General features: G+C 42.5%; 1 protein-coding gene across 3 annotated transcripts in view; it reads right to left on the bottom strand.

The window, feature by feature from the left end:
• Positions 1–25,044, bottom strand: part of DOCK10 (dedicator of cytokinesis 10) — a 261,399-nt gene that overhangs the window by 196,652 nt on the left and 39,703 nt on the right. The window contains exon 1 of one of the 3 annotated variants that reach the window (XM_057744532.1): positions 5,842–6,031. The exons of the other annotated variants lie outside the window; for them this stretch is intronic. Coding sequence (XP_057600515.1) covers positions 5,842–6,003 — 162 coding nt within the window. The 5' untranslated portion in view covers positions 6,004–6,031. Of the gene's footprint in view, positions 1–5,841; positions 6,032–25,044 lie in introns of those variants that run through there. 3 annotated transcript variants of the gene reach the window in all.

Genomic DNA, 25,044 nt, shown 5'->3' with positions numbered 1-25,044 from the left:
CAAAAGCTAGTCAAGCAGAAGCTTGACAATTCACTTATGGACCCCCTCTTCCAGCCACACTCACTGTACCACCCTTTTGGGGTAGACATGGAGCAAATACAGTCAAACCCTAATGTAAGCTGCCTCCCCACATCATTGATCAGTCACCCAATGGACAATGAACTCTCGCTGGGACAGTGACCTACACTGGATCTCTGGTACTGTAAGTTCGTCCCCTACCTGCAAGACTTTGTCCTTGTATAAAACACTCACTAATTTACAAAGTGATTCCATAAAAATAAACATTCTGGCACTTCCAACAGACAGAACAGATAGTAGTCCCCATTTCACAAACCCAGACAGATGAATCAGCATGTCTTGGTCATATGGGCTTTTAAGTCACAGGCTTGAGACTCAGACACCAGGCTTTCTGAATTCAAATCTAAGATTCATCATTGAATCACAATAGTTCTCAGACCCTCAGGTGAACAAAAGGTGCCCAGGAAAAGAACATGTTCCTTTACATCTAGTTAGGCAGAGAGAAAATACATTGCATAAATCAAATAAGTTTAAAAAAGAGAAGTTTCCATTTTGATTGAGCCCACATCATTGACCAGAGTAGGGTCAGTAAACTTTTCCTGTAAAAGGTCAGACTGTAAATATTTTAGGCTTCGTGGGCCATATATGGTCTCTGTTGCATAGTCTTCTTTTTCTTCCTTTTTTTTTTTTTTTTTGTTTTACATAAGTTTAAAGTTGTGGAAACCACTCTTAGTTCACAGGGTATACAAAAACAGACTGTGGGCAGGATTTGACCTATATACCATAGTTCACACCTGGTAACCAAAGGATGACTAGTAACACAGGTCTCAGACAGTACCTGAAGTTCCCTGGCTCTGAAATGTGAATCCAACAAGTGCACATCCTTGACTCACGACCTTCCTGACCACAAATTAGGCTATCTTTATTTTCCTCTGTCTTCAACCAAAATTAAAGACAAAGTCACATTTGGCATGCTATATACACTAGATCCTTGGCATTCACAAATTTAAATATCATGCTTTGCACTATTTCAGAGACACATCCAAAAGCTCATGGATTTTAAAAATATTTCACTTTTGAGTTAAGATCCTTGAACTGTGCTCGGGAGTTGGTCATATAGTGAGAGAGACCAGCAGCCTGCCTAGCACTTGCTTCTTGCCCTCCTTCTGTTTTATCTCTGCCCTGCATCATATAAATGGATAAATGCTCTTTGCTGGGGCCGGGGGTGGGGTGGGGAAGAGGAAACAGGCCTTAAAATGGAAGGCAACTTCTAGGGTTGGTGATTAGTAAATTACATCAGAAATTATAGACATTCCCCAGAAAATAGCAGATCTCCATAAATTAAATTAGTGTCTGAGGCCTTCAACAAAATATGCTATAAAGGACGTAAGAAAAGATAATTCATAAAAAGCTTTCTGTTAATGCTCCCATCAGAGCAAAAATTTTTGAATAGATAAACTAAAGCTTTGAAGGAATTTCCTCATTTTTTTCCCAGTTAAACTTGACTGAATTTTAATAGGCACTGTAACAGTCTCAGATGTTAGGATTCATGTATCCCTTGCAAAGGCCAAGGGCCTACAATGATTTATTCTGATGTTTACCAAGCCTCTCCACTTTGGGCTATGCAGCCAAACTTTAATCAGTGCCAGCCCAAAGCTCATCTCTACATGAAGACTCAGGACCTGGACTCAGTAGTGAGATTCTTCGATATAATGATGACTTGAGTGCCAAAGCCTTTTGAAGGACATTCAAACCCTTGCCTTTATTGTAGTAGCTGTCTTCATTCTTAACTTATTCCTGGACATTTCAATGAAGAGTTAAGAAGGCAGCTTTATCAACTGAGCTTTTTATATCGGTGTCAATTGCTTAAAACTTTCAAATCATTAGTGATAACTCTTAGTTTATAAAACCAATTGTGCTCGGCACCACTGGGGCATAAAGCCAACTTAGCTCCTGCCTACATGGGGTTTCCATTTACCAGTGAGATAAAAAAATTATGAATAGTAAAGTAAATAAACAATTAAAAGTTCAATGAAATAGCTAAAGATATGATTAACTACAAATGGATTGATAAGTATCGTAGGAAATTAGAGGAGAGATCATTTATTCATTCATCAATCATTAATGGGTATTTACACTGTGCCAGGCATTATATCCTCTCTGTAAAGTATTCCTTGGGACACTGACCTATATATGCAATTTCCTACTTACAATCTCCATGTATAGACCTCCAGGTATTTCAAACTTAACATGTCCTACAGTGAACTTAGATTCACTTGCCAAATCTTCTCCTGCAAGCTTCCCCTTATGAATGGTAACTTTGGTTGCTCAGGCCAAAAAACAAACAAAAACCAAAAACCAAAATACTATACATTCATCCCATCATCAAAAAATCTAGAAACAATAAACGCTGGAGAGGATGTGGAGAAAAGGGAACCCTCCTGCACTGCTGGTGGGAACGTAAGTTGGTACAGCCACTATGGAAAACAGTTTGGAGATTCCTTAAAAAACTAAAAATGGAACTACCACATGACCCAGCAATCCCACTCCTGGGCATATACCCAGAGAAAACCATAATCCAAAAAGAAACATGTACCATAATGTTCATTGCAGCACTATTTACAATAGCCAGGACATGGAAGCAACCTAAATGCCCATCAGCAGATGAATGCATCAAGATGTGGCACATATGTACAATGGAATATTACTCAGCCATAAAAAATGATGAAATTGAGTTGTTTGTAATGAGATGGATAGACCTAGAGTCTGTCATACAGAGCAAAGTAAGCCAGAAAGAGAAAAACAAATACTGCATGCTAACTAATATATTTGGAATCTAAAAAAATGGTACTGATGAACCCAGTGACAGGGCAAGAATAACGATGCAGATGTAGAGAATGGACTTGAGGACACAGGGTTGGGAGGGGGTGAAGGGGAAGCTGGGACAATGTGAGAGAGTAGCACTGACATAGATATACTATCAACTGTAAAATAGATAGCTAGTAGGAAGTTGCTGCATAACATAGGGAGATAAATTCAATGATGGGTGATGACTTAGAGGGCCAGGACAGGGAGGGTGGGAGGGAGTCGCAGGAGGCAGGGGATATGAGGATATATGTATAAATCCAGCCGATTCACTTCAGTGTACCTCAAAAACTGGCACAAGAGTGTAAAGCAATTATATTCCAATAAAGAGCTTAAAAAAATCAGTTTGTTCAGAAGCTTATAGCTAGCGTGAGAAGACGATTAGCGGAACAGGGTAAAAGAGGATGCAAGGTGGAGGGTTTAGATTATCAGTTTCCAGAGTGCTGTTTCTCAGAGTGTCATCCACCACGTTCCTCTATCAGAATCTCAGAATCACCGGCGGGTGTTTGCTATCAGTGCAGATTCCTCGGTTCCACTCCAGACATTCTTACGTACAGTCACTGGGGCCAGGAGCCCAAGGATTAGTATAAATAAGAACTCCTGCGTGGATCTAGAGATTGTCATACTGGGTGAAATAAGTCAGACAAAGACAAATATTATATGATATCACTTATATGTGGAATCCCCCCCCCAAAAAAAAAAACCAAAAAATGTACAAATGAACTTATCAACAAAACAGAAAGAGAGTTACAGATGTAGAAAACAAACTTATGGTTACCAGGGGGTAAGGGAAAGGGTGAGGGATAAACTGGAAGATTGGGACTGACGTGTACACACTACTATATATAAAATAGATCACTAATACGGTCCTACTGTAGAGCATAGGGAACTCTACTCAATGCTCTGCAATAGCCTCTATGGGAGAAGAATCTAAAAAAGAGTGGACATATGTATATGTATAGCAGATTCACTTTGCTATACACCTGAAACTAACACAACATTGTAAATCAACTATACTCCAATAAACATTTTTAAAAAAAGGACTCCTGGGTGATTCTGAAACACATTAAAGTTTTCAAGCCACCATCTTGGGAAATAGGGAATAGTTTCACTAACTTAAATTAGGACACTAAGCATTGCAACCCTAATATAGTAATTCCATAATGAAATTTGCAAAATATACTATCACAGTAAACTTTTGCAGCTTAGGGCAGGGATCTTTGATGGTTTATTCATTGGTGGATTCCAAGTACCTGGAACAGTGGTTGGCCCATAGCGGGTCCGCAACAAATAGTTGTGGAATGTGTGACATTTCAAGTGGCCCAGAGGAAACTTCCAAGATGCACAGTAACTTTGTGTGAGCATATTCTACTCTGAGTGGTCCAACATTTCCATCAGACTTATAAAAATTCACTTTTATCGGTTTTACCATTTTTTTCTCAGAAATATGAACAGAGTGAAAAAGTATATTGCCTTTTGGGATAATTGATGTGTGACCTGAGGCTCTGGTATTTGGCAGCTATGTGATGTAAACAAGATATTCAATCCTCTGATTCTTGTTTTCCTCATCAATAAATCCATCATCACCTCATTTAATGTCAGTAAAGGTATCATGTGAATTAAAAGGATCTTTGAAAAAACAGGGCATTGTTAGGTGAATTAATTGTTATTATCTTTTATTTCTCAGTTACTTTGAAATACAATTTTGGGGGCAAACTTCTAGCTGCAAAATTTTATAATCTAATTAGTAAAATTAGGAAAAATGACTGTTTTCATGACTTCGATAGCCATAAGTAACACACCTAGCTATAGAATATGCTACTATTATTAACAAGAGTTAAACTTGAAGCACCAATGTCTCAAATCCTTTTAAATTTAATTTGTGAAAACTTATGGGAATAATGAGTATGAAACTATTCCACCAAGTGTTTCCTCTTAGAGATAATCATAGCCCAATAGTTGAAGACATTATTGCCCTTTTGAAAATCAAATATTGATTTGTTGGAGAAGTTGGCATAGAATGTTATAGCTTAGTATTCTGTCATTCAGAGGCATAGCCCAAGCCAAATGACTTTCATTTAAAAACTTTTAGTGTAACAGGTATTTATCATTCATTATTTACTGCATCCTTGATATCTGAACATTGAAATCTAAGAGAAAAAAGTCGATTGTGCTGAAACCACCCAGACTTCAATGCCTCCCCAATTTTGGAAACTTTAGCACACCACCTCCATCCCAACATTGGATTTCAGTGACTAAGCAGATCTCTCCCTGAACCTAAAGTAAGGAGATGTTCTAACTTCTACCTTATACTTGCTGGTCAAACAGATACACAAAGAAGGAAGAGTAACACTATTATAATTAAAACAGACAACAATGTAATTTGACACATGGCAAGAAACAGCTTTGTAATTAAAACACCAGGCATTCCACAAAATTCTCAAAAACTTCATACTGATTTTATGCCTAAGTTAAGCATTTTTGGAAAGGCATTTCTGTTGCAGCATCAGAAATAAAAGCCTCAAATACTTTGAAGATAGAGATCTAACTACCAACATCTACACAACTTGATGGGTTATATGTGATATAAAAATATCTATTTGGGGCTCTACTTTCAAATTTGAGCTATAAAATAAAATCCACTTAATTAAACCAGACTTCAAATTTTCTGTTTCTGCACAAAAGTTAATAACAGCATACAAAATGTTAGGTAGAAGAGGGTTTCTAATAGACCAATAAACTGCACATTTTCAAGACATATCTAAGAGAAAGAAAACCAGTTCTCTGAATAATATATGAAACAATTTTGGAAGATTTTCCACAAACAGGAAAGCACAGTAGTAAACTCTAGGTCACACATTTCTTTATCTAAAGCTGAAAATCCAAACCCCAAATGGCAACCTCATTTCTACAATAACAGTTTAATCAAGTTAGGCTGCTCTGCCACAGATACCATACCATTATGATGAGGGTTCTGGGTCTACTCATTTCATCGTCACTTTCCAGAGGCAAAATTTCGTGGGATGGTTCCTCCTGGCGTCGTCTACAAACGTGTGGACAGCTCCTCTGGACCACAGAACGAAAAGCTTGAAGCAGAACAATGCTGGCAGTGCAGCCCATTGCTGCATCCTGGAGCCCACAAAATAACTTCTATGTTGATGCTATGTTTGAAAAACAGTGGCTCCTTGTCCCTGAAAACAGCCTACATTGCAGCTGCAGCCAGCTCACTCTCCAATCACTTCCTTGAGCTCTGATCATCTGATCACCGCCAAATAGCTTGGATGCAGAGATGGGAAAGATTTGATCCACTGAAACTGAACACACTCAAGAATATCAGAGCATTTCGCCCAGAGAGCATTTCTCAATTCATTTCAAGAGCATGTTTCCTGTTCATTACAGTGATTCTCTTCCATGCTAGTTTCAGAGGTCTAAGTAAATGTATCTTTCCCTCTCAGACACTCAAACAAATCACTCTTTTTCACATTAAACAACTGAAAAACTGACTTCACACTAACATTTTTTTCTAAAGCAAATGAGTGCCATGTAAAGAGTGAAAATGATTGTTTTTTTTTAAATGTTAAAACTCCCAGAAGGAAATTTTATTAGACACCTCATTAAGTGATTAGGGTTTTACTTATCAGAACTCATAAGTTCCAGAAATGAAATCGGCTCATCTGAAACGAGGAGTCCGCTGAATCACAACGATTTATCAAAAGTATGCACGCGTTAACCAAACCCATGTGAGTGACACCAGTGTTCCCCCTGTGATTTCCTTTCAATAGCATGGTTGTTCTGTTCCCACACATGCAGTTCTGCAGCCTAATACATTTTTATATTTACACAGGCGGCTTGCAGGGCTGAAAATATCTCTATTACTGAGGTCAGTCAGCGAGCTCGACCAAGCTGACCTCTTAGAAAACGCAGCTGTAAAGCATTTTCACATCCTATCAAGAAGTCAAGGCTTCAGGAAGGGCTTTGAGGTCTTTGGTAGTTAAGAGTCTAGTATTCCCTGACTCCTATGAGACTAGTTACTTAGGAGGGAACCGGAGAGATGCTTAGAAGTCACGTGACCTGCTTGGCCTGGCCTCAAGATCTAATGGTATACTGTAAGAGAATAGGACAGCAGGGGATGCTTGCACTAAAAATATCTCGTGGAAAATAGATTTTGCTTACAAATGAGGAAACTATGAAATCCCCAATAGGATTTTCAATGTCGAGATGTTTCTGTCAGGATAATCCTTTCAGTGTAACACTCAGAGATTCAAAGTAAAAATGTTTTCTTTGGTTTCTGGACTCCTCAGAGTGGAGGGTGTTGCAGAAAGTTTGGAGGTTTGTTTTGCTCTTAAGGTGTGGCCACTCCGGCCCCAGTAAAGTTGCTTTCACAGAAGCATCTGGCAGAAGGCTCAATTAGGCATTAATTGCTCCGTAATCTGTCACAACACAGCCTCGTTTTAATTGGTACGTTTGCCAGAGAAGTAAAACATTTTTTTTTTCCTTTTAAGAGGTACTGGCTGCCAGTAGTTTTTCATCTCCCTCTGTTTTGAGCAAACATATTTTAGTGCGGCTGGAAAAAGAAGAAAAAAATGCTAATACTGCTGGCAAGTCCCTTAACTCCCTCCAGACCTTGTCAGAGTGCCCGGGTGCTAATCTAAACCATTTTTTTTACTCCAAACAACTGGGGCATTTACTAAAGAGAGGCTAGAATCGAGCCTGCATGGCTTGTGTATTGAATATCTATATAAATGATGTCCACTAGAGAGAAAGCATGCAGTGGGCTTCCATGATTACGAATGTGTCTTTTCAAATATGACTGCTCCTCGGGGGACCCTGGATGTCAGTGCTCACCCTCGCCCACCAATTCCCATACCCCATGACCTATCACTCTCCAATCATTCCCTCGAGCTCTGGTCACCTGCTCATGACCAAAGAGCTCAAATGCCGCACAGCACTGATTGGAGGTGCTTAAACATTCCAGCAGCTCCTGCGGGCAACAGGAAAGGGAAGGTGAATCCCTCAGCTGCACACCATGGGCTTGGCAGGGAAGAGGCAGTTTGCATCCCAAACTCCTTTGTGGCCACCTCTTTCTAAGTCTGGCTAACCTCTAGGGTGGCTTTTGGAGTCAGATGTTTTGGCAGATGCCAAAGTCCTGGGGGAAAACAAATGACGTGCTTTCTAGCTATTAGAGTCCTGTTCTATACATCGATCCCCGTTCTGCCTCTGAGGAATTCATCCCCGTTATTGATGGACTGCTCTTATGGATGGAGTCTCAAAATTCTCTCTCTCTCTCTTTCTCTTTTAACTTCCATCATTAAGGAAAGGGAACCTCCAAGAACGAGTTTCTTAGGAATTCAATACACACCACAGTTACCCAGTGGACAAGAGACCGGAAGGATGAAAACGGGAGACTATCAGCTGGACATGCAGTCCAACGTTTTCTTATGGAAAATTTCAAACATGCCACAACATTGCAAGGAAGGGATTGGGTTCTGAGCTCTAAGTCTGAAATAGTAAATTAAGATGGGATTGCGGCAGGGCGAGGGAGGAGAGAGGAATTAGCGCACAGAGATAAGGGCCCTTTTCCCCCTCACATCTGGCATAGACATTGACACACAGGAAATATTTAAAAAGGAAGAATCAACTTCCACAGGTGTCTGCTATTTTCTTTGAAGTATTAATAAAATGAATCATTAATTTGGTCCTTAAGCATCAACTGCTCACTGGATGCTATTGCAGGTAACAATCTGTTCTCTTAGAAAACCTGCACGAGCTCAGATGCAAACATTGTAATTGAGAAGTGAAATGCATGTATTTCCTTCCCTCCTTCCCAAAGTCCAAGTGAAATGACAAGAAAGCAGCATAAAAGGGGATATATTAATGACGGTGAGCAAGTCGTGATGGGGTGGGGGATGGATCTTTGAGCAGATGAGAGTTTTGGGGAAGTTTCTCTGAAAGATGAAAAGTGAATATGATCACATTGATCAATAACCAAAAATGAAGGATGAACAACATCTTCCAGGGCAGGAGAAGGCCATGGAAAGAGGAGCCACAGTTCTCAACAGAGCCCTGGATGGGGGCCTCTGAGCTAGAGGAAAGTAGGCACCAGCTATGTGAAAGTAGCTGATGGGTCCCCACCCCAGCAGACAGAACTCTGGAGCAGGTGACTATAGCTCTTTGCAGAAGGGCAAATGCTTCCAGAGTAAGTAGCATAGGTGTCAGCACCCCAGCACCCCTTGGCTGGTGGAGGCGAGCGTGTCTCCAACCTGCCTGCCTGGCCCAGACACACTCTGAAGAAGAGATGGCAATTGGCACACCTGTCAGCCTGAGAACAGAGAGTCAGGTATCAGTCTGACCAAGTGAAGAAGGGTGCCTGCAAGGCTTTTCTCCCTGTTCCCAGAGCTGGAGGGCAGAGCACTCAGGCTACCCAAACTATGTAAATCACTCCTTATATTTGGATTTATTCATATAGGGACTGAGAGTGTATGTACTGAGCAACATTCTCCAAGTTTAACTAGTCCCGATGGCAGCCTGGTGGAAGAGGCAGCAGCAGAAGGCAGCAGAAAGGCTCCCCGTGAATTGTAGAGTCAGACAGACTCCTGTTCAGTCAAGGCTCTGCCACCCATAAGCTGTGTGATCTCGAGCAAGTCGCTTAACCTCTCTGAGCCTCGAAAGTATCCACTGTAACATGGAGATAATCCTTTACACTTGTCAGGATGTCGGTGGGAGGAGAGTACCTGAGAAGACCAGTAGACAGCCTGGCCCATAATCATCGTTCACTGAGCAAGTGTGAGGCTACCTCTGCTGATGGGGAGAGTGAAAGTTCGGTCTCCTGCCCTTGGCCTCCAGCCTCGGCTTAAGCATAACACTGGCCCCGAGAAGCCTCCCCTGACAGGCCCCCCTTACAGCCTGGAACCCCAGTCCTTATTACTGCACCCTGTGGGTTTCCTTCCTAACACAAAGCTGAAATCACATTCTGATGGATTTCATTTTTAAGGGCTGTCATCCCCTCTCTGTAAGAGCTGGGATTGTTCTTGGTTAACTATAGGCCCTGTGTAACCATGCAGTAGATGCTCAGTGAATAATAATAATAATAACAATAATGATACGTACAATAAAGCAAGCCCTTCCATGGCACTTACTGTGTGCCAGGCACAGTTCTACTTAACATTTACACACATTGATTCATTTACATCTCCATTATGAGGTTGTGCTCTGATCACCCCCATTTTACAGTTGAGGACACCAAGGCACAGAGAAGTTAAGTGACTTGCTCCTAGACTCACAGCCAGTAAGTGGCAGTGCCAGAATTTGAATTGAGCCAGTGTGACTACAGGGTCTGAGCCTTTTAAAACAAATTCTGAAAGCCAATATACGCCAAGTAAACCTTGTATCGTCCAAAGGTGGGTTTATACTCGAAAAACATTTGGCACGTGGCAGGGTGTAGTGAGGCAACCTTGGAATATCCCCTTTGAGAGCTGGTTTGCCTTTCAAAGGAAAATTTGTGATGTTCCCTTGGATCACAGTTTCAGAAGGCAGCTACTAGTGTTAGCCAGCTGTTGGGGGTGATACTTAAAATTGCATTTTGATGGGAATTTAAAACATTTAAAAATGTAATAAATTTGACAAGAGAATTTTTAAAAAGATGTGTTCACTGTGTGAATGGGCTCTGAAAGCACATAGTTGGAATATGGAGTTGTGACTGGCTTCCTTTGAAACTCCCTGATGCAACATCTGTCCTTACACACAAAGATGCTGGTTGACACCGAAATGCCCCCAGAGAAGAGGCTATTTTGGGTTCAACAAGAAGGAAGCCATCACCCTAGGACACCCTTTGAGCCTGAACACGGCTCCAAGAGGAAGCCAGCTGCCTCTCCCCCTGGGAATCCATTGGAAGCTGATAGCCTGAACACCTTGATGTTCACAGGGAACCAGCCATCTGCTTTTCAGGGCCAGCGTGAGAATTTGGTGGCGATTCTGAAGCTGGAGGAGTAGAACTCCCTCCCAGTCTTTGCTGTCCCCTCCTTCACCACCAGCGCTATTCTATACAGAGTTGTGTGATGGAAAGACATGGAGACCAAGGTAGAAACCTCCATCCACTTATTTAAGTCAGAGCACAGCCTTTCCATGGGAACTCAGTGCTCTGTGGAGTGAGTCAGTCAAGCAATATGCAATGGAAACAAACTCCTTCTCTTCTTCCTCTCCCTCGTCACGATCATCCTCAAGGTCTGAATTCTGTTGGGCTTCTTTGTAAATGTTCCAGAGGCTCAGCCATTGTTCCCAAGTGAAAGTGACCCCAAAGGAGGAGAACACTCATAGAAGAAGGGCAACTGGGGCTTTTACTCCAAGCTGAATAAAACCAGGTCATGGACTTGGCCGTTTTCCAGGGCAGGAATTAGCAAGAATCTTTTACCATGTCAGTTTCCAGATGGGAAAGTCGCCTCAGGTATACAAACTCAATTAAGTGGATAGGAGGGAGTCAATCAGTGCTTTCTTAGCTAAAAGAGGGAAAACACAACCCAGCGACATGATTCTCCCTGCGGCCCAGTTGCTCTTTATGGCTTGCTTCTTTGCCTCTCCTGGCGTTACTTCTACTCAGGAGCTTGGGACTTAAGTCTATTTTGATAATAGCCATGACCTCTTTTTCCACACCTGTGATCTGTAGGGTTCCCTTCTTTCAGCTTCTCTCTCCTCATTCTCACTTAATTATAGTGGCCTCCTCTTTAAAGGCACCTTCCCCACTTGCTGACATGTATTGAATTGTACAATTAATCATTTTGGAAACAGGCACACTGTTCGTTCATCTAAGAAATCCAGGTGCTGTTGCCAAACTCTTCTTTATCTTCATTTCCCCCCCTTCGGCACTGGTCTGGCTTAAAAGCAGATTACTCTTTGGCTGGTACACTTGGATGCATCAGAAAATTACCCTTCATCGCTCTCTAAGGCAGCTTTCTCATCAGCAGCTGTTTGCGGAGTGCGTGGATAACATCAGTGTTCCGTTAATATCATACCTTACATTTCTCAGGCTTCTATGTTTGACTGAACTCTTCTCAGGTCAGAGTAAATCTTTCTTGTTCTTAGTAGAAGGCAGCATAGTGTAGCAGTTAGGCAAAGGCTCAGAAAGCAGATGGCCAAATTTAAACCCCTGTTGAGATACTTGCTACCTTTGTGACTTAAGAGCAAAAATTTTGAGCCTCCGTTTCCTCATCTGTTAAATTGATGAGTACTCATGAGGATCCAATGGCCATGTCAGTGCTTGGCACAGTGCCAGATACATGGTAAGTAAGTGTTCAATACACGTGAGTTAGTTATTACTGGAAGAGAGAAGATCTAAGGATTTCAGACATTGCTTGCTTTTTCCCTGTCTCCTTTACAAGAGGTATCTTTGAAAAAATCTCCAGACTCTTCCTTGCTGAAGGACACATGATGTTCCCTGGGTGATGGAGGAATGGGAGTATTGGGCATGTCTCCTCTGTGCTTTGAAGTTAGTTCCCATGGTAACATGAGACAAGTTCCATAACCCCTTTGCAGTCCTTTTCCATGAGTAAACACATTTGAAATAATATAATAATACCTCACTTACCCAGAGGGCACTCATTTTGCAACTTCAACTATTCTGATCACAGCCAAGCCCCAGGAAGCAACAGAAACAACTTCTGCAGGCCCAAAAAGAGACAGCTCCCGATTCATTAATCTGGGAAGCTTACTACGGGAGCAGCTTAGAGAAGGGGTCTCCGTACATTTACCATTTACAGCTACCTTAGACGGGATTCCCAAGAGGTTGCTGAATTAAGCTTGCAATAGCCTTTGACCAGAAGCAATATAATTCTGACTTGCCCTGGTCCAGTGGGAATACGGCACAGCCACTTACAATTGAAAGGATGTCCCTGCTGAGGGATGGAGTGCCGACAGCCTCTAGTTTCTTCAAAGGCTGCTGTGGTCCCAGCAATTAAACCAGCCTACCAAGACCCATGCCACTAAATGCAGTTGCAGACTGTGTACCTGGGGCAGGGATGAGGGTTCATGATTCTAGCCTGGTACTTGGGAAGTGATTCAAAGTTTGAATCCTCTGAACCTTATTTTTTTCAATTGTACAATAGAACTAAGATGACTTCGTTTGCAGAGTTATTACAACGTTTTCTACATGCTATGTAGAAAACACTGGCATAAATGGTAGATTTTATCACTCTTTTACCTGTATTATTAATAAAACTATTTTGAGTATAATCATTATTATTCTAAGAAAGCTCCAGAGAGGGTAACAGTCCTGTAAGTCCTGAAAGCTAATAGTCATATGTAAACACACAAACAAAAGAGAGCACCTTGGGGACTTCCCTGGTGGCATAGTGGTTAAGAATTTGCCTGCCAATGCAGGGGACATGGGTTCGAGCCCTGGTCTAGGAAGATCCTATGTGCTGTGGAGCAACTAGGCCCATGTGCCACAATTACTGAGCCTGCGCTCTAGAACCTGGGAACCACAGCTACTGAGCCCATACGCCACAACTACTAAAGCTGGCGCGCCTAGAGCCCATGCTCCACAGCAAGAGAAGCCACCGCACTGAGAAGCCCGTGCGCTACAATGAAGAGTAGTCCCTGCTTGCCACAACTAGAGAAAGCCTGCATGCAGCAGCAAAGACCCAATGCAGCCAAAAATAAATACATAAATAAAGAAAATAATAAATAAATCTTTAAAAAAGAGAGAGAGAGAGTGCCTTGGCACTAGAATGAACTGGCAACATCAAGAGTGAGGTGAAGCTGGAAGTGCCTTTGGCTCCTCCTCACCAGCCAATGAGCCCAGGGTACATACCTGAGACCAGCTAACTTAAAGGTATGAATCCCCCACAAAAGGAAGGGCTAGACATAGACGGTCTGACAAAAATAAAGCAAATCACTATCCACAGTATCTGGGACTATAAACATCATAAAGGTTGTAAATTGTGCAGCGTTCTAGTCCAGGACAATAGTGACAGCTCACAATAATGACACTGATGCATCAGGAAACGTCAAATTACGTCCAGTGGCGACAGCTTCAGAAGGCAGGGAAACCTGTGAAACATTCGAGATAAACTTCCACCAGCAACTGCTTTTAATTTTTAAAAGTTTATGATTAAATGGGGTCAATTATGTGATCTTCATAAGTCAGCTATGCAAAAAATGTTCTCAGCTGAGGTTGGATCAATGAGCTATTAACTGTACTTTCAGTACTTGTTCTATTTTATTTTCTGTGTTCATTTCTTCCCCCTTTGAACTGTGGCAGGAATTAGCCACCCACGTCCTAAACATTCCAAGTTAAATCTCGTTTACAATAATCATGAATTGCTTTCCAAACATGAAAATGGCAGTCTTTTAAGTCATTTCCAAATGTGTTTTCCAAGCCAATCTGAGAGCTGAAAGGGATGGTGTCAACCTGAGCAAATCTTAACTCTACATTCTTTGCCAGGACTCAGGGGAGCAGCCCAACATATCATTTTAGGGTTGGTGCAAAGCACCCAGCTCAGGCTGTTGAAAGGAAATGAGGACAAAGCAAGGTTGCAACCCAGTAAAAGTAGGAGGGGCAGGGCTGTAGTCAAAAGATTAACTTGATAAGATAATGTTCAGTTTCTCTACAAACCCTAAACTGCAAGATGTGGATTCTTCAAGTTTGTGTTCCTATTATCTCCAGCTTCTGCTACTGACACATGAAGCTACTGCAGTTCTGCAGGAAGACTTGGGTACCCTGCATTCCAGGGGGATGTGATGGAAACAGCAGTGGATGTGGTTTGGGTTCTGACACTAATTAAGGCTTCAGACAGGTCTTGTTACCTCTCTATCTCTGGATCTAAGTTTGCCTGTCCATAAAGTTAGAGAGTTAGAATAGATGATTTCAGGTTCCTTCTAAATCCAGGGTCTAAAAGCTTTCTCTAACTGTGGGTCCCCAAAGACCATTAAGGATGTCTGGGCTTTGGGGTGGAGGGGAAGCTAGAAAGAGTTGTTGCTGGTATCTCCCACATTCCCCCTACTGATATTTTTTAAAAGGCTACAGTGAATCACAAACAATGTTGTAAAAGAGGTAGAAGCACTCGAAAGAGGGAGGGGGAAGAGCAAAAGATTGGAAATGAGGTAGTGGATGGAGGTCCAACTACACTCATTTCTTTTTCTTGGTGATTTGCCAAGTTAGAAGTCAGCAGGACTTTATCCTTCCTGCTCCCTGCCCTCATCCAGCCCAATAGCCAGAATCATCACCCCAATGAGCTCTAATGTGTACACAGCAATGCCCTGTGGAGCGGGAGCAGGTTGATGGGATGGTAACAGTAGGACTTGGTTGGTTTTTCTTCGGAGGTATGATCATCTTGGTGTCCCACAGATCTGAGTTTGTCACTACCTGGATTTGTGACCCTGAGCAAGCAACCTTTTGAACTTTCGTCTCCACTTCAGTGAAATGGGGGTGATGATAGTGTATCCCTATCTGATAGGATGAGAAGGAGCAAATGAGATAATCCAAATGAAGCACTTAAACACTTAACACCATGCCTGAGATGGAGTAAGGACCCAATAAATAGAGAAGCTTTGCTATTTATGAACTCAACCAGGGGACTTTCAGAGCTGACAGCTGCACACCCGGTGAGGCAGTTGTGCCTCTCGACTGACGAGCGACATTAGGAGTCATGGAGAAACAGAAACTCTCCTCCAGCAGGAGAAATCTCTAGGCTCCCAGCATTTTAGGAAGAAAAGAATGCAAAACAATACAGGATGTTCATGTTTATCCTTTAGGCAAAGTATTGTCATCCTGTTTTCTATTCGGGAGCAAAAAGGAACAGGAGGAAGGCTCACATTTCAGGGAACTGAATTCTGACTACAGAAAGCAGCTCCCTCCCTCCCCTTCACCCAGTCTGACCCCCACCCACCGAGGACACAGGAGCCCAGCCCTGCACTGAGGGAGGGGCTACAAAAGCCCTGCCCAGCCTGTGGCCAGCTTCCCATCAGCCTATCATACACATTCCTTATCAGAGCTGGAAGCAGCCCAGCAGGTGGCAGAGCCACCAGAGTTCATAGCTGCAGTGCCAGTGGCCATGTTCCTCAGGGCAGCTGGGTTACCTGGGGCTGAGATCCCAGCCTCCGCGCTGCTGTGCTTCTGCTCTGAAAAAACCTTTAAACCTGGCCATACACACAATTTCCCAAATTCAACTGCATGTGCCTTTAGATTTTTAGAAATGTAAGTGTGTTCAGGATAGGATTCTATTACATTCCTCGAAGGCAATGCCAAATATCATAGTGCAAATCTTAATAAAGATCTAATCTGCACCCAACAGAGGAATGAAGAGAGGAATTTCCTAAGAATGTATTTTGGCTTTTTAAAGCAGTCTATCACTACCCATCTACGAATAAGGATGCGGCATTTCAGATCACTTTGTAATTCACGTAATACATCAAATTTCTTTTGAAAGTCAGAATAGCCTGACAATTTATATTATGACCACCTTTGTAGGAGGTAATGGGGATATAAGCTTGAGAAGCAAGTTTAACCTTGTCATCAGAGGCAGTACTGTCTAGTATCTGTGCTGGGTTTTGGGGACTCTGCAAACCTTCAGCGTGGTTTTGACAGGTCTGTGTCTTACTCACTGGATAATCCTCAGCAACTCACGTAACTCTTCTTCGGTTTCCGACTCATCTCAGAGGACTGTTGCGAGAATTAAGTGAGATAATCCATGTTAAGTTACACACGTGATATGTTAACAGCTGTTTTGGAACAGTGCTACAAGGTCGCATCACCTGGTATTGACATACAGCTGTGGTTTCAGATGCCTGCCTATTTCTATGCAAAGGCAGACCTACTCATCTGTGACAAACTCTGGGCGAGATGGTGTGTGATCAGGAGGGCCCTTGGCATGCTACTTTTAGTTATGACAGGAAGTGGACATTGGTACACTGGTGATGAAAACATGGTTACCTGTGTGAATCTTAGTCAATTCATTGTTTTCAGGATGTGGAAAGTGACCGTGGCTACATTTTTAACTTTTAGGTGTGTTTTTAAAGTTTTTATTTTTATTTTTTGAGAAGAAGGTATTGCATACAATGGAGAGTTTGTTTTGTTTTGTTAAAAAAAAACGGTTTTTAAATTTATTTATTTATTTATTTGCTATATTTTGTCTTTGTTGCTGCGTGCAGGCTTTCTCTAGTTGTGGCAAGTGGGGGCTATTCTTCGATGTGATGCTCGGGCTTCTCATTGAGGTGGCTTCTCTTGTTGCAGAACAGAGGCTCTAGGCGTGCACGCTTCAGTAGTTGTGGCACATGGGCTCAACAGTTGTGGCTCGTGGGCTCTAGAGCACAGGCTCAATAGTTGTGGTACATGGGCTTAGTTGCTCCGCAGCATGTGGGCACTTCCCAGCCAAGGGATCAAACCCATGTCCCCTGCAATGGCAGGCGGATTCTTCCACTGCGCCACCAGGGAAGCCCCCAGTGGAAGGTTTTTAAGTATGCATTGCTCTCACCCATGGCCATCAACTTGCTTTAGCAAGGAAAGGGCATTATTGATTTTCAAAATTCAATTTTAACAAAAAACCAAGTCTGTTTACATGAGGTGCACTTGTACGTGGCATAGTTGTTCTTAGGCCTTTTAACCAGTTTTGTAATTGATACTATTTGCTTCATTGGAATTGATTGTGGGATCATTTAAGTCAATGGGTAAGTTGTCCAAAATAAAAGCCTGGGCCATTACTTGGCTTAACCATTTCTCCTTCAATAAAATTCTTGCTCAAGTCTTTTGTACCAAATTGCTCACATCTTCCATCTCTAAAAATACATTTCTCTTAAGTGTTCTAGCCACGCCAGCAAGCACCCCATGGCTTGATGCCATAAGTGGCTAATCTTAGGAACGGTGGGCACAAGAACTGAAGTCCAGAGCTCGTAGCGAGCCAAGGAGGACCAGAGTGAAACCCAGAAAGAGAGTCATTACCGGACATGCAATGTGGTCCAAAACCACGAGAGGATTTCAGATCTGGAGACAGATTCCCAGAGAGAAGACTGGTGTCCAAAAGAGAGTGGAGAACCCAACGGGGCTCCAGAAGAGCGACTGGGACAATGGGTGTGTGTAGGCTTGGGGATATGGACAACAACCTGCGGAACAAACACGTGTCTTTCCAGTTGTCTCTCTCACTCTTTTTTTTAAGATTTATTTATTTATTTAATTTTTATTTTTGGCTGCATTGGGTCTTCATTGCTCTCCGTGGGCTTCCTCTAGTTGCAGCAAGAGGGGCCACTCCTCCACATGGTTCCCAGGCTTCTGATTGCCGTGGCGTCTCTTGTTGTGGAGCACGGGCTTCAGGCGTGCGGGCGTCAGCAGTTGCAGCACATGAGCTCAATAGTTGTGGCTCACGGGCTCTAAAGCACAGGCTCAACAGTTGTGGCGCACGGGCTTAGTTGCTCTGCAGCATGTGGGATCTTCCCGGACCGGGGCTCAAACCCGTGTGCCCTGCATTGGCAGGCGGATTCTTAACCACTGAGCCACCAGGGAAACCCCTCCAGTTGTCTCTTGTTTGTGTTTCCCCCAACATAGTTTCCAAAATCTGTGAGGGTCTATACCCTCAGATCTCCCAGACTTGTGAACACAGGTGCATGTTTCAATTCCTAGTGCCACCCTCACCCCCAGGGTCTAGTTCTTACCGCCTGCAATCTCATGGTATTCCAAGAGCCAAATACAGGTAACTTGAAAATGGCAATCTAAAAGAAATGGCAATCTATTTCCAATTTCCAATTAGAGTTACACGTTACACGAGTTGTAAGTTTTCTATGTATTTTCTTAAAATTTTGCTTCTCTTATTGCTTGTCGGTGAGTCAGCACGAGCAGATGACTGAAAATGAATGAATAAGTGGCAAAGGAACTTACTAAAATCATTCAGAAGCATCTGGTTTTACTTGGCTCAGCACCTTGGTATTATTTGTGTTATTGTTGTTCTTTTTAAATATTTACTCACATCCTTCCTACGTTCTCCTTAGTGTCAGAAGCAAGGACCATCACTGTGCACTCATTTCTTGGGGCATTTTGCTCCATCCATCATTCCCCTCCCCCTCTACTGGCTCCTTCCCCTCAGCAGCATAAAAGCTTCTCCCACATACTATATAAACAAACAAAAATAAAACCTCTTTCAACCCTGAAATTTCTATGGCTACTGCACTCTCTTGCCTTCCCTCACAGGCAAACAACTGGAAAGCATCATCTAAAGACCCTATTTCTTCCCTTCCTCTTTTCCTATTCACTTTTAACCCCCTGGCACTCAGTTCCCTGAACTCTCTTCACCAAAGGGTCACCGATCAGCCCTACCATGTGATTTTTAGATGGAAAAAAGATGGTGGATGTCCTTCGATGTACTTTTTCTCTTACAGAAGTGTTGCTCTTGAAATATCACTCATATCCTGAAATTTCAAGTGCAAACCTTCAAGGCTGCCTCGGCATGGTTATCCCAGGGAGAAGTTCCAGCTTAATGAGGTGTTAACATGTCAACCTTCCTTCTTCCCTCCCTCCTCTCCTTCCTGATAAGCATGAAAAGAAGAAAGGAAGAGATGGACGGAGGGAGGAAAGGAAGGGAAGATGTTTTCTCCATTTAATGAGTATTTACTGAAGGCGAGCCAAGCCTGTGCCAGGTACCGTCCCAGGCTCAGGCGATAGAGCAGTGAACACAGAGATGAGAGCTCTCAGCCCTTGGGGCTCACATTCTGGTGTCAATCTCAAATAAAATATGATTTCCTCTTAGGAAAAGCTTACCCATAAATACCATAATGGTGTTTTTGGATGGATTCTCTAACCTAAAATGAGCACTGTCTGGTGCAATGTCCATAATTTCAGAGAAGAAAAATTAAGCCCAAAGAAGCAACTTTTCCCAGGTCTCCAACCTGACAGTTACAACCTGACAATACACAGTAGTAAATATCAGAACTTATTTCACTGCATGCCAAGTGCTTGGAAAAGCTCAGCGATGGACTGAAAGCTTTATTTTATTTATTTATTTATTTATTTTATTGGCTGTGTTGGGTCTTTTTTTGCTGTGCACGGGCTTTCTTTAGTTGTGGTGAGTGGGGGCTACTCTTTGCTGTGGTGCATGGGCTCCACATTGCCGTGGCTTCTCTTGTTGCAGAGCACAGGCTCTAGGCATGTGGGCTTCAGTAGTTGCAGCACATGGGCTCAATAGTTGTGGCTCACGGGCTTAGTTGCTCCACGGCATGTGGGATCTTCCTGGAGCCAGGGATCGAACCTGTGTCCCCTGCATTGTCAGGTAGATTCTTAACCACTGCGCCACCTAGGAAGCCCAAGACTGAAAGCTTTATGATGTGTGATGTAGCAGGTTCCCTCTGGTGGCTCTTCACAACTCATCCTGCTCGGTGTCACAAGGCACTGATGCAGGCATTGCTAAATTGGCTTAGTGACCTTAAATTAGAAAACTATGGTCTATCAAAGGGTAAGAGAATGTGGCTTTTCATTTCATATACCTTATATGCAAAAATACGGCTGGCCCCAAGGAACTGATGCATGGTGAGTCTTCTGATGCCACAAAAGTTATGTCCTATCACTTATAAAATAGCCTGGGATCACTCAAGCTACACACACACGCACACACAATTACCAGCTTTACAAGCCATGCTTCAGTCTCATTGCTGCAATTTCTAATGGTTTGTGTGTCTGGTTTCTAAAAACACAAAGAAAGAATCATGACCTCTGAGGAACTCTCAGTGTCTGGAAATATATTTTCTGTTTATTACAGTCGTTAATGGAATTGTGCTTCCCGTGTGTGGAAGACCAAAAGGTAAAGTGCTTTAACAGGGCAAGAAACAACCCACTTTATTCCTCCTCTCTCTTCTTTTTTTTTCTTTTACTTTTTTCCTTATTGTGGTAAGAACACTCAGCATGCGATCTACCCTTCTAACTGACGTTTAAGTGTACAGTACAGTATTGCTCACTACGGGCAAGACGTAGTCCAGCAGATCTTGAGCACCTACTCATCTTACAGAACTGAACTTTATATCCATTGACTAGCATCCTCTCTTTCCCCCTCCCCACTTAAAGAAAAATACACGTATTTTTTAGGGTGACCCAGCCCACTTGTGAACTGTTTGCTTTTGAGCACTTCCTGTCCACAGCTCATGGAAAGTAGTAACACCAGTCCTGCTAGGAGGCCAACAGAATTTCAACACATTCACAACATCTGGAGGGTGTCTTTGCCAAGAGTAGGGCGGGATGAAGGGACTGGAATGTGAGTCCATGCGCCAGCCATGGCCTCTCTGTCTTTCCTTTGGAGAAAGGGGCTTTGGAACAAGGTTCTAGCTATTCCTAGAAAGAAAGGCAATTACTAGAAAGTGGTGCGTTAAGTTGGCATTGAAGGAGTTAACCTACTGAACCGGTTTAGTGCTATTTCCTGCTAACAGTGGGAAGGCAAAGATTATTATGGGCAGTGGTATTTCATCAGCATTTTTATTTAAAAAATTTTTTTTTAACTTTTAATTTTATATTGGAGTATAGTTGATTAACAATGTTGTGTTAGTTTCAGGTGTACAGTAAAGTGGTTCAGTTATACATATACATGTATCTATTCTTTTTCAAATTCTTTTCCCATTTAGGTTGTTACATAATACTGAGCAGAGTTCCCTGTGCTGTACAGTAGGTCCTGTTGGCTATCCATTCTAAATATAGCAGCGTGTACATGTCAATCCCAAATTCCCAATCAGTCTAGCCTACCGCCCACCCATTCCCCCCCCCCCCCCCCCCCCCCGGCAACCATAAGTTTGTTCTCTAAGTCTGTGAGTCTTATCAGCATTTTTAAATGATTAGCTTTAAAGTTACTGGTTAGCTAATAATAGTAGAAGTAATAGTAGTAGTTTTGGCAAACTTTCAGGGTATGTGTATTTTGCGACAGGTAAACAGGAGGCAAGAGCAGCTGCTGGGGATATTGGTAGCTGTGGGCAGGACTTACCAGAGGTGCACAACAGTATAAAACGAGCGCCTAAAATCGAGTTTTATTCAAAGTATTGCGTTGGTCAAAAAGTTCGTCTGGGTTTTTCTGTAACATGAAAAGCCTGAGTGAACTTTTTGGCTAACCCAATACTATGGAAGGTCAGAGAGCGGCAGTTAATTCAGCCAGGAGAGTTAGATGGCTAAAAGATTTGACCTGCATGATGAAGGATGGATAAATGACGTTTGGGAAGTAAAGTGAGGAAAAGGGTTTCAAACATGAACGGCTATGCCCCTCATGAAGGCATCCCACTTCTGCAGACAGATGCAGTTTTCTGCCTGAGGCTGAAATCTCTTAATAGAAGCACCGCCCCCTGGTGTCCATTGTGAGAAGAGGCCCCAAGTGCAAACATTCATCCTCTGCCACACGGCTCTATAAGAATGACCAAACTGTCATCACCAGTATCATTTCATCGCCGTATCATCTCTTCTGGTTTCATCCCTAAGTGGTACAATGAATAAAAGTAAGCTCTGAGCAGGAATTGCAACAACAACAATAACAACAACCACACACAAAGCTTTCTAAATAAGTTTACCCAGAAATAAATCTGCTTCTTATTAAGGCCCTTTATTGACAGCCATGAAAGAGAATTACTTCCATTTATTTCTTTGGCCTTAGTGGCTGAGATTTGGTCAACTGCAAGTAGACTGAGACACAGAAGGTGTTTTAGTGACAACTTTGTTTTTTCTTTTTAAAGATTTATTTATTTATTGGCTGCATTGGATCTGCTGCACGCAGTCTTTCTCTAGTTGCGGTGAGCAGGGCCTACTCTTGCTTGCAGTGTGCAGGCTTCTCATTGCAGTGGCTTCTCTTGTTGCCGAGCATGGGCTCTAGGCGCATGGGCTTCCATAGCTGAAGCATGTGGGCTCAGCAGTTGTGGCTCACAGGCTCTAGAGCGCAGGCTCAGTAGTTGTGGCACACAGGCTTAGTTGCTCTGTGGTATGTGGGATCTTCCCAGACCAGGGGTCAAACCCATGTCCCCTGCATTGGCAGGTGGATTCTGAACCAATGCACCACCAGGGAAGTCCCGTTTTTAGTTACAACTTATCACAATGTGACAACAGCCAGGCCATGCCTCAAGGAGCTGGTCACCGGCTCAGGCAGACCGACAGATGCATCCACATATGCAGAAGGAAAGGTATCAGTAGATAGCATCTCACTACCCACAGCTCCCAGGAAGGGTCTAGAGTGTTGTCAGATGCTCAGAACACACTGAAGAGTCACACCATATCAGCATGGCCCACTCTGGGGTGGACAGGTAAGAACCGATGAATGAACAGGAAAATTTTAGAAGGTGACAAATGCCATCTCTAATTAAGAATGGAAAGGAATTTCAGGAGGCTACAGTTACAGTTTGGAGTTGGAGTTTGGAGTAAATATCCTCAAGGAGAGCCTGAGCTTTCTGAGGGTGGGAGGTGGGCTTCTGTTCCCCCATTCCACCAGAAGATGGATCTTAGCAGCAGAATTCTCTCTGGCAGTACAATGCTCTCAATTAGACTCAGAGTAACGACACACAGTCCTGAAGTCACGCTTTACTGATTTCGTTGACTTCACCTTTAATCAAGTGAAACTTTTGTTCAAAAAATACATATCTAAAGCACAGACATACTCTCCACTTATTTTCATTTCAAATAAAAGGCTTTATCTAAAAGCAGTCCTGTTCCAGATTTCAGGGATTGCAGTTGTTGATATTTCATTCGTATCCTTGACCCCTAATGACCTTCCTTCTCACTAAAACGACAAGAAATATTGTCTCTCTAAAGTTCTATGATATGCGTTTATCCTGATAATATAAGGTCAATGACTTCCAAGCCACTTTGGGGAGAAAAGCCATGTTTTCTCCTGTGAAATGTTCAAAAGCAACTAGAGACTTATATCTGTCCCTCAGGTCTAACCATAATAGAGCCCACTGTTAAGTCTGGTTAGTCTATGAAAAATAAATATTAGAATGACAAAATGAAGAAGCTATTTGATAATCCTAAACCTGATGATGTCTAACACTTCTTGAACATGCCCAATTCATTTAGCAATTTCTTATTTAATCTGTGATGTAAGCATATGATTCTCTCTTGTAGTGGGTTGAATGTGGCATTCAAAAAGGTATGTCCACATCCTAATCCCTGGAACTGGCAAATGCAACCTTATTTGGGAAAAGGCTCTTTGCAGGTGTACTTAAGTTAAGGATTTTAAGATGAGATCATCTTGGATTATCTGGCTGGGCCCTAAATCAATTGAGAAGTGTCTTTACAAGAGAAGGAAGAGAGGAAGACCAAAAGAAGAAAAGGCAGTGCGAAGAAGGAGCAAAGATTGGTGTTTTGCAGTTACAAGCCAAGGAATGCCTGGAGCCACCAGAAACTGGAAGAGGCAAGGAAAGATTTGCACCAAGAACCTAGATTTGCTGACTACTTCTGGCCTGTGAGAAATTTCTGGTGTTGTAAGCTGCCCATTTGTGGTAATTGATTATGGTAGCCCTGGGACACTAATGCATCCCTATTTTAAAGTTGAGAAAGCTGAAGCTCAGAGAGATTAAATAACTTCCCAAGGCCACACAGCTAACACTAACACATGGTAGAGCCATGTTTGAAATTATCTTTCTGACTCAAAAATCTGGGCTTTGAGTGTAAAGCCACAGGCCTGGCTTAACAGTCTAGAGAGCATTTGTTTTCCTAAGAAAAAGCCAAGAATGCCAAGACTGTGCTGATGCAGAGTTTCAGGGCAGTCCTTCCAGCAGCTTCCTGCCTCCAGAATCAATTGTTTGTTTGCATTAAAAGAGCCATTAGGGTCTGTCCATCAGCAATTCAGTCCACGTGTGGCCCTGCTTCCCGACTGGTGGGTGAAGCTGCTCTATACTTGGCCCCCAAAGGAGCAGCCCTGGCCTTGCTTTATTTCTCTCATCATACGTATGATCATCTTTACTGATGCTGGGCAATAATACAATGGAGAATGAACATTAAATTAAATCTATAAAGAGCCTGAAATCAATCAAGCCCTTCATGAAACTAATTTTAGAAAAGAGGTCATTAGATATATTAGAATCAATTCAGAAGTGAATTGAGAAATGGGACCTCATGTTCTCTTTAGGAAAAGACCTTTATGTCATGAGATAGAATTTTTATTACCTTACACCAGCGGAGCACAGCACCACAAAATAACTATGAGTCTCTAGTAGTTAAAACGGTGATTTTATGCT

Source organism: Hippopotamus amphibius, chromosome 8, assembly GCF_030028045.1.
Source record: "Hippopotamus amphibius kiboko isolate mHipAmp2 chromosome 8, mHipAmp2.hap2, whole genome shotgun sequence".
In the NCBI taxonomy this organism is placed as follows: Eukaryota; Metazoa; Chordata; class Mammalia; order Artiodactyla; family Hippopotamidae; genus Hippopotamus; species Hippopotamus amphibius.
Note: the sequence above shows the minus strand (reverse complement) of the source record. Positions and strands in the feature narration are given on the sequence as shown.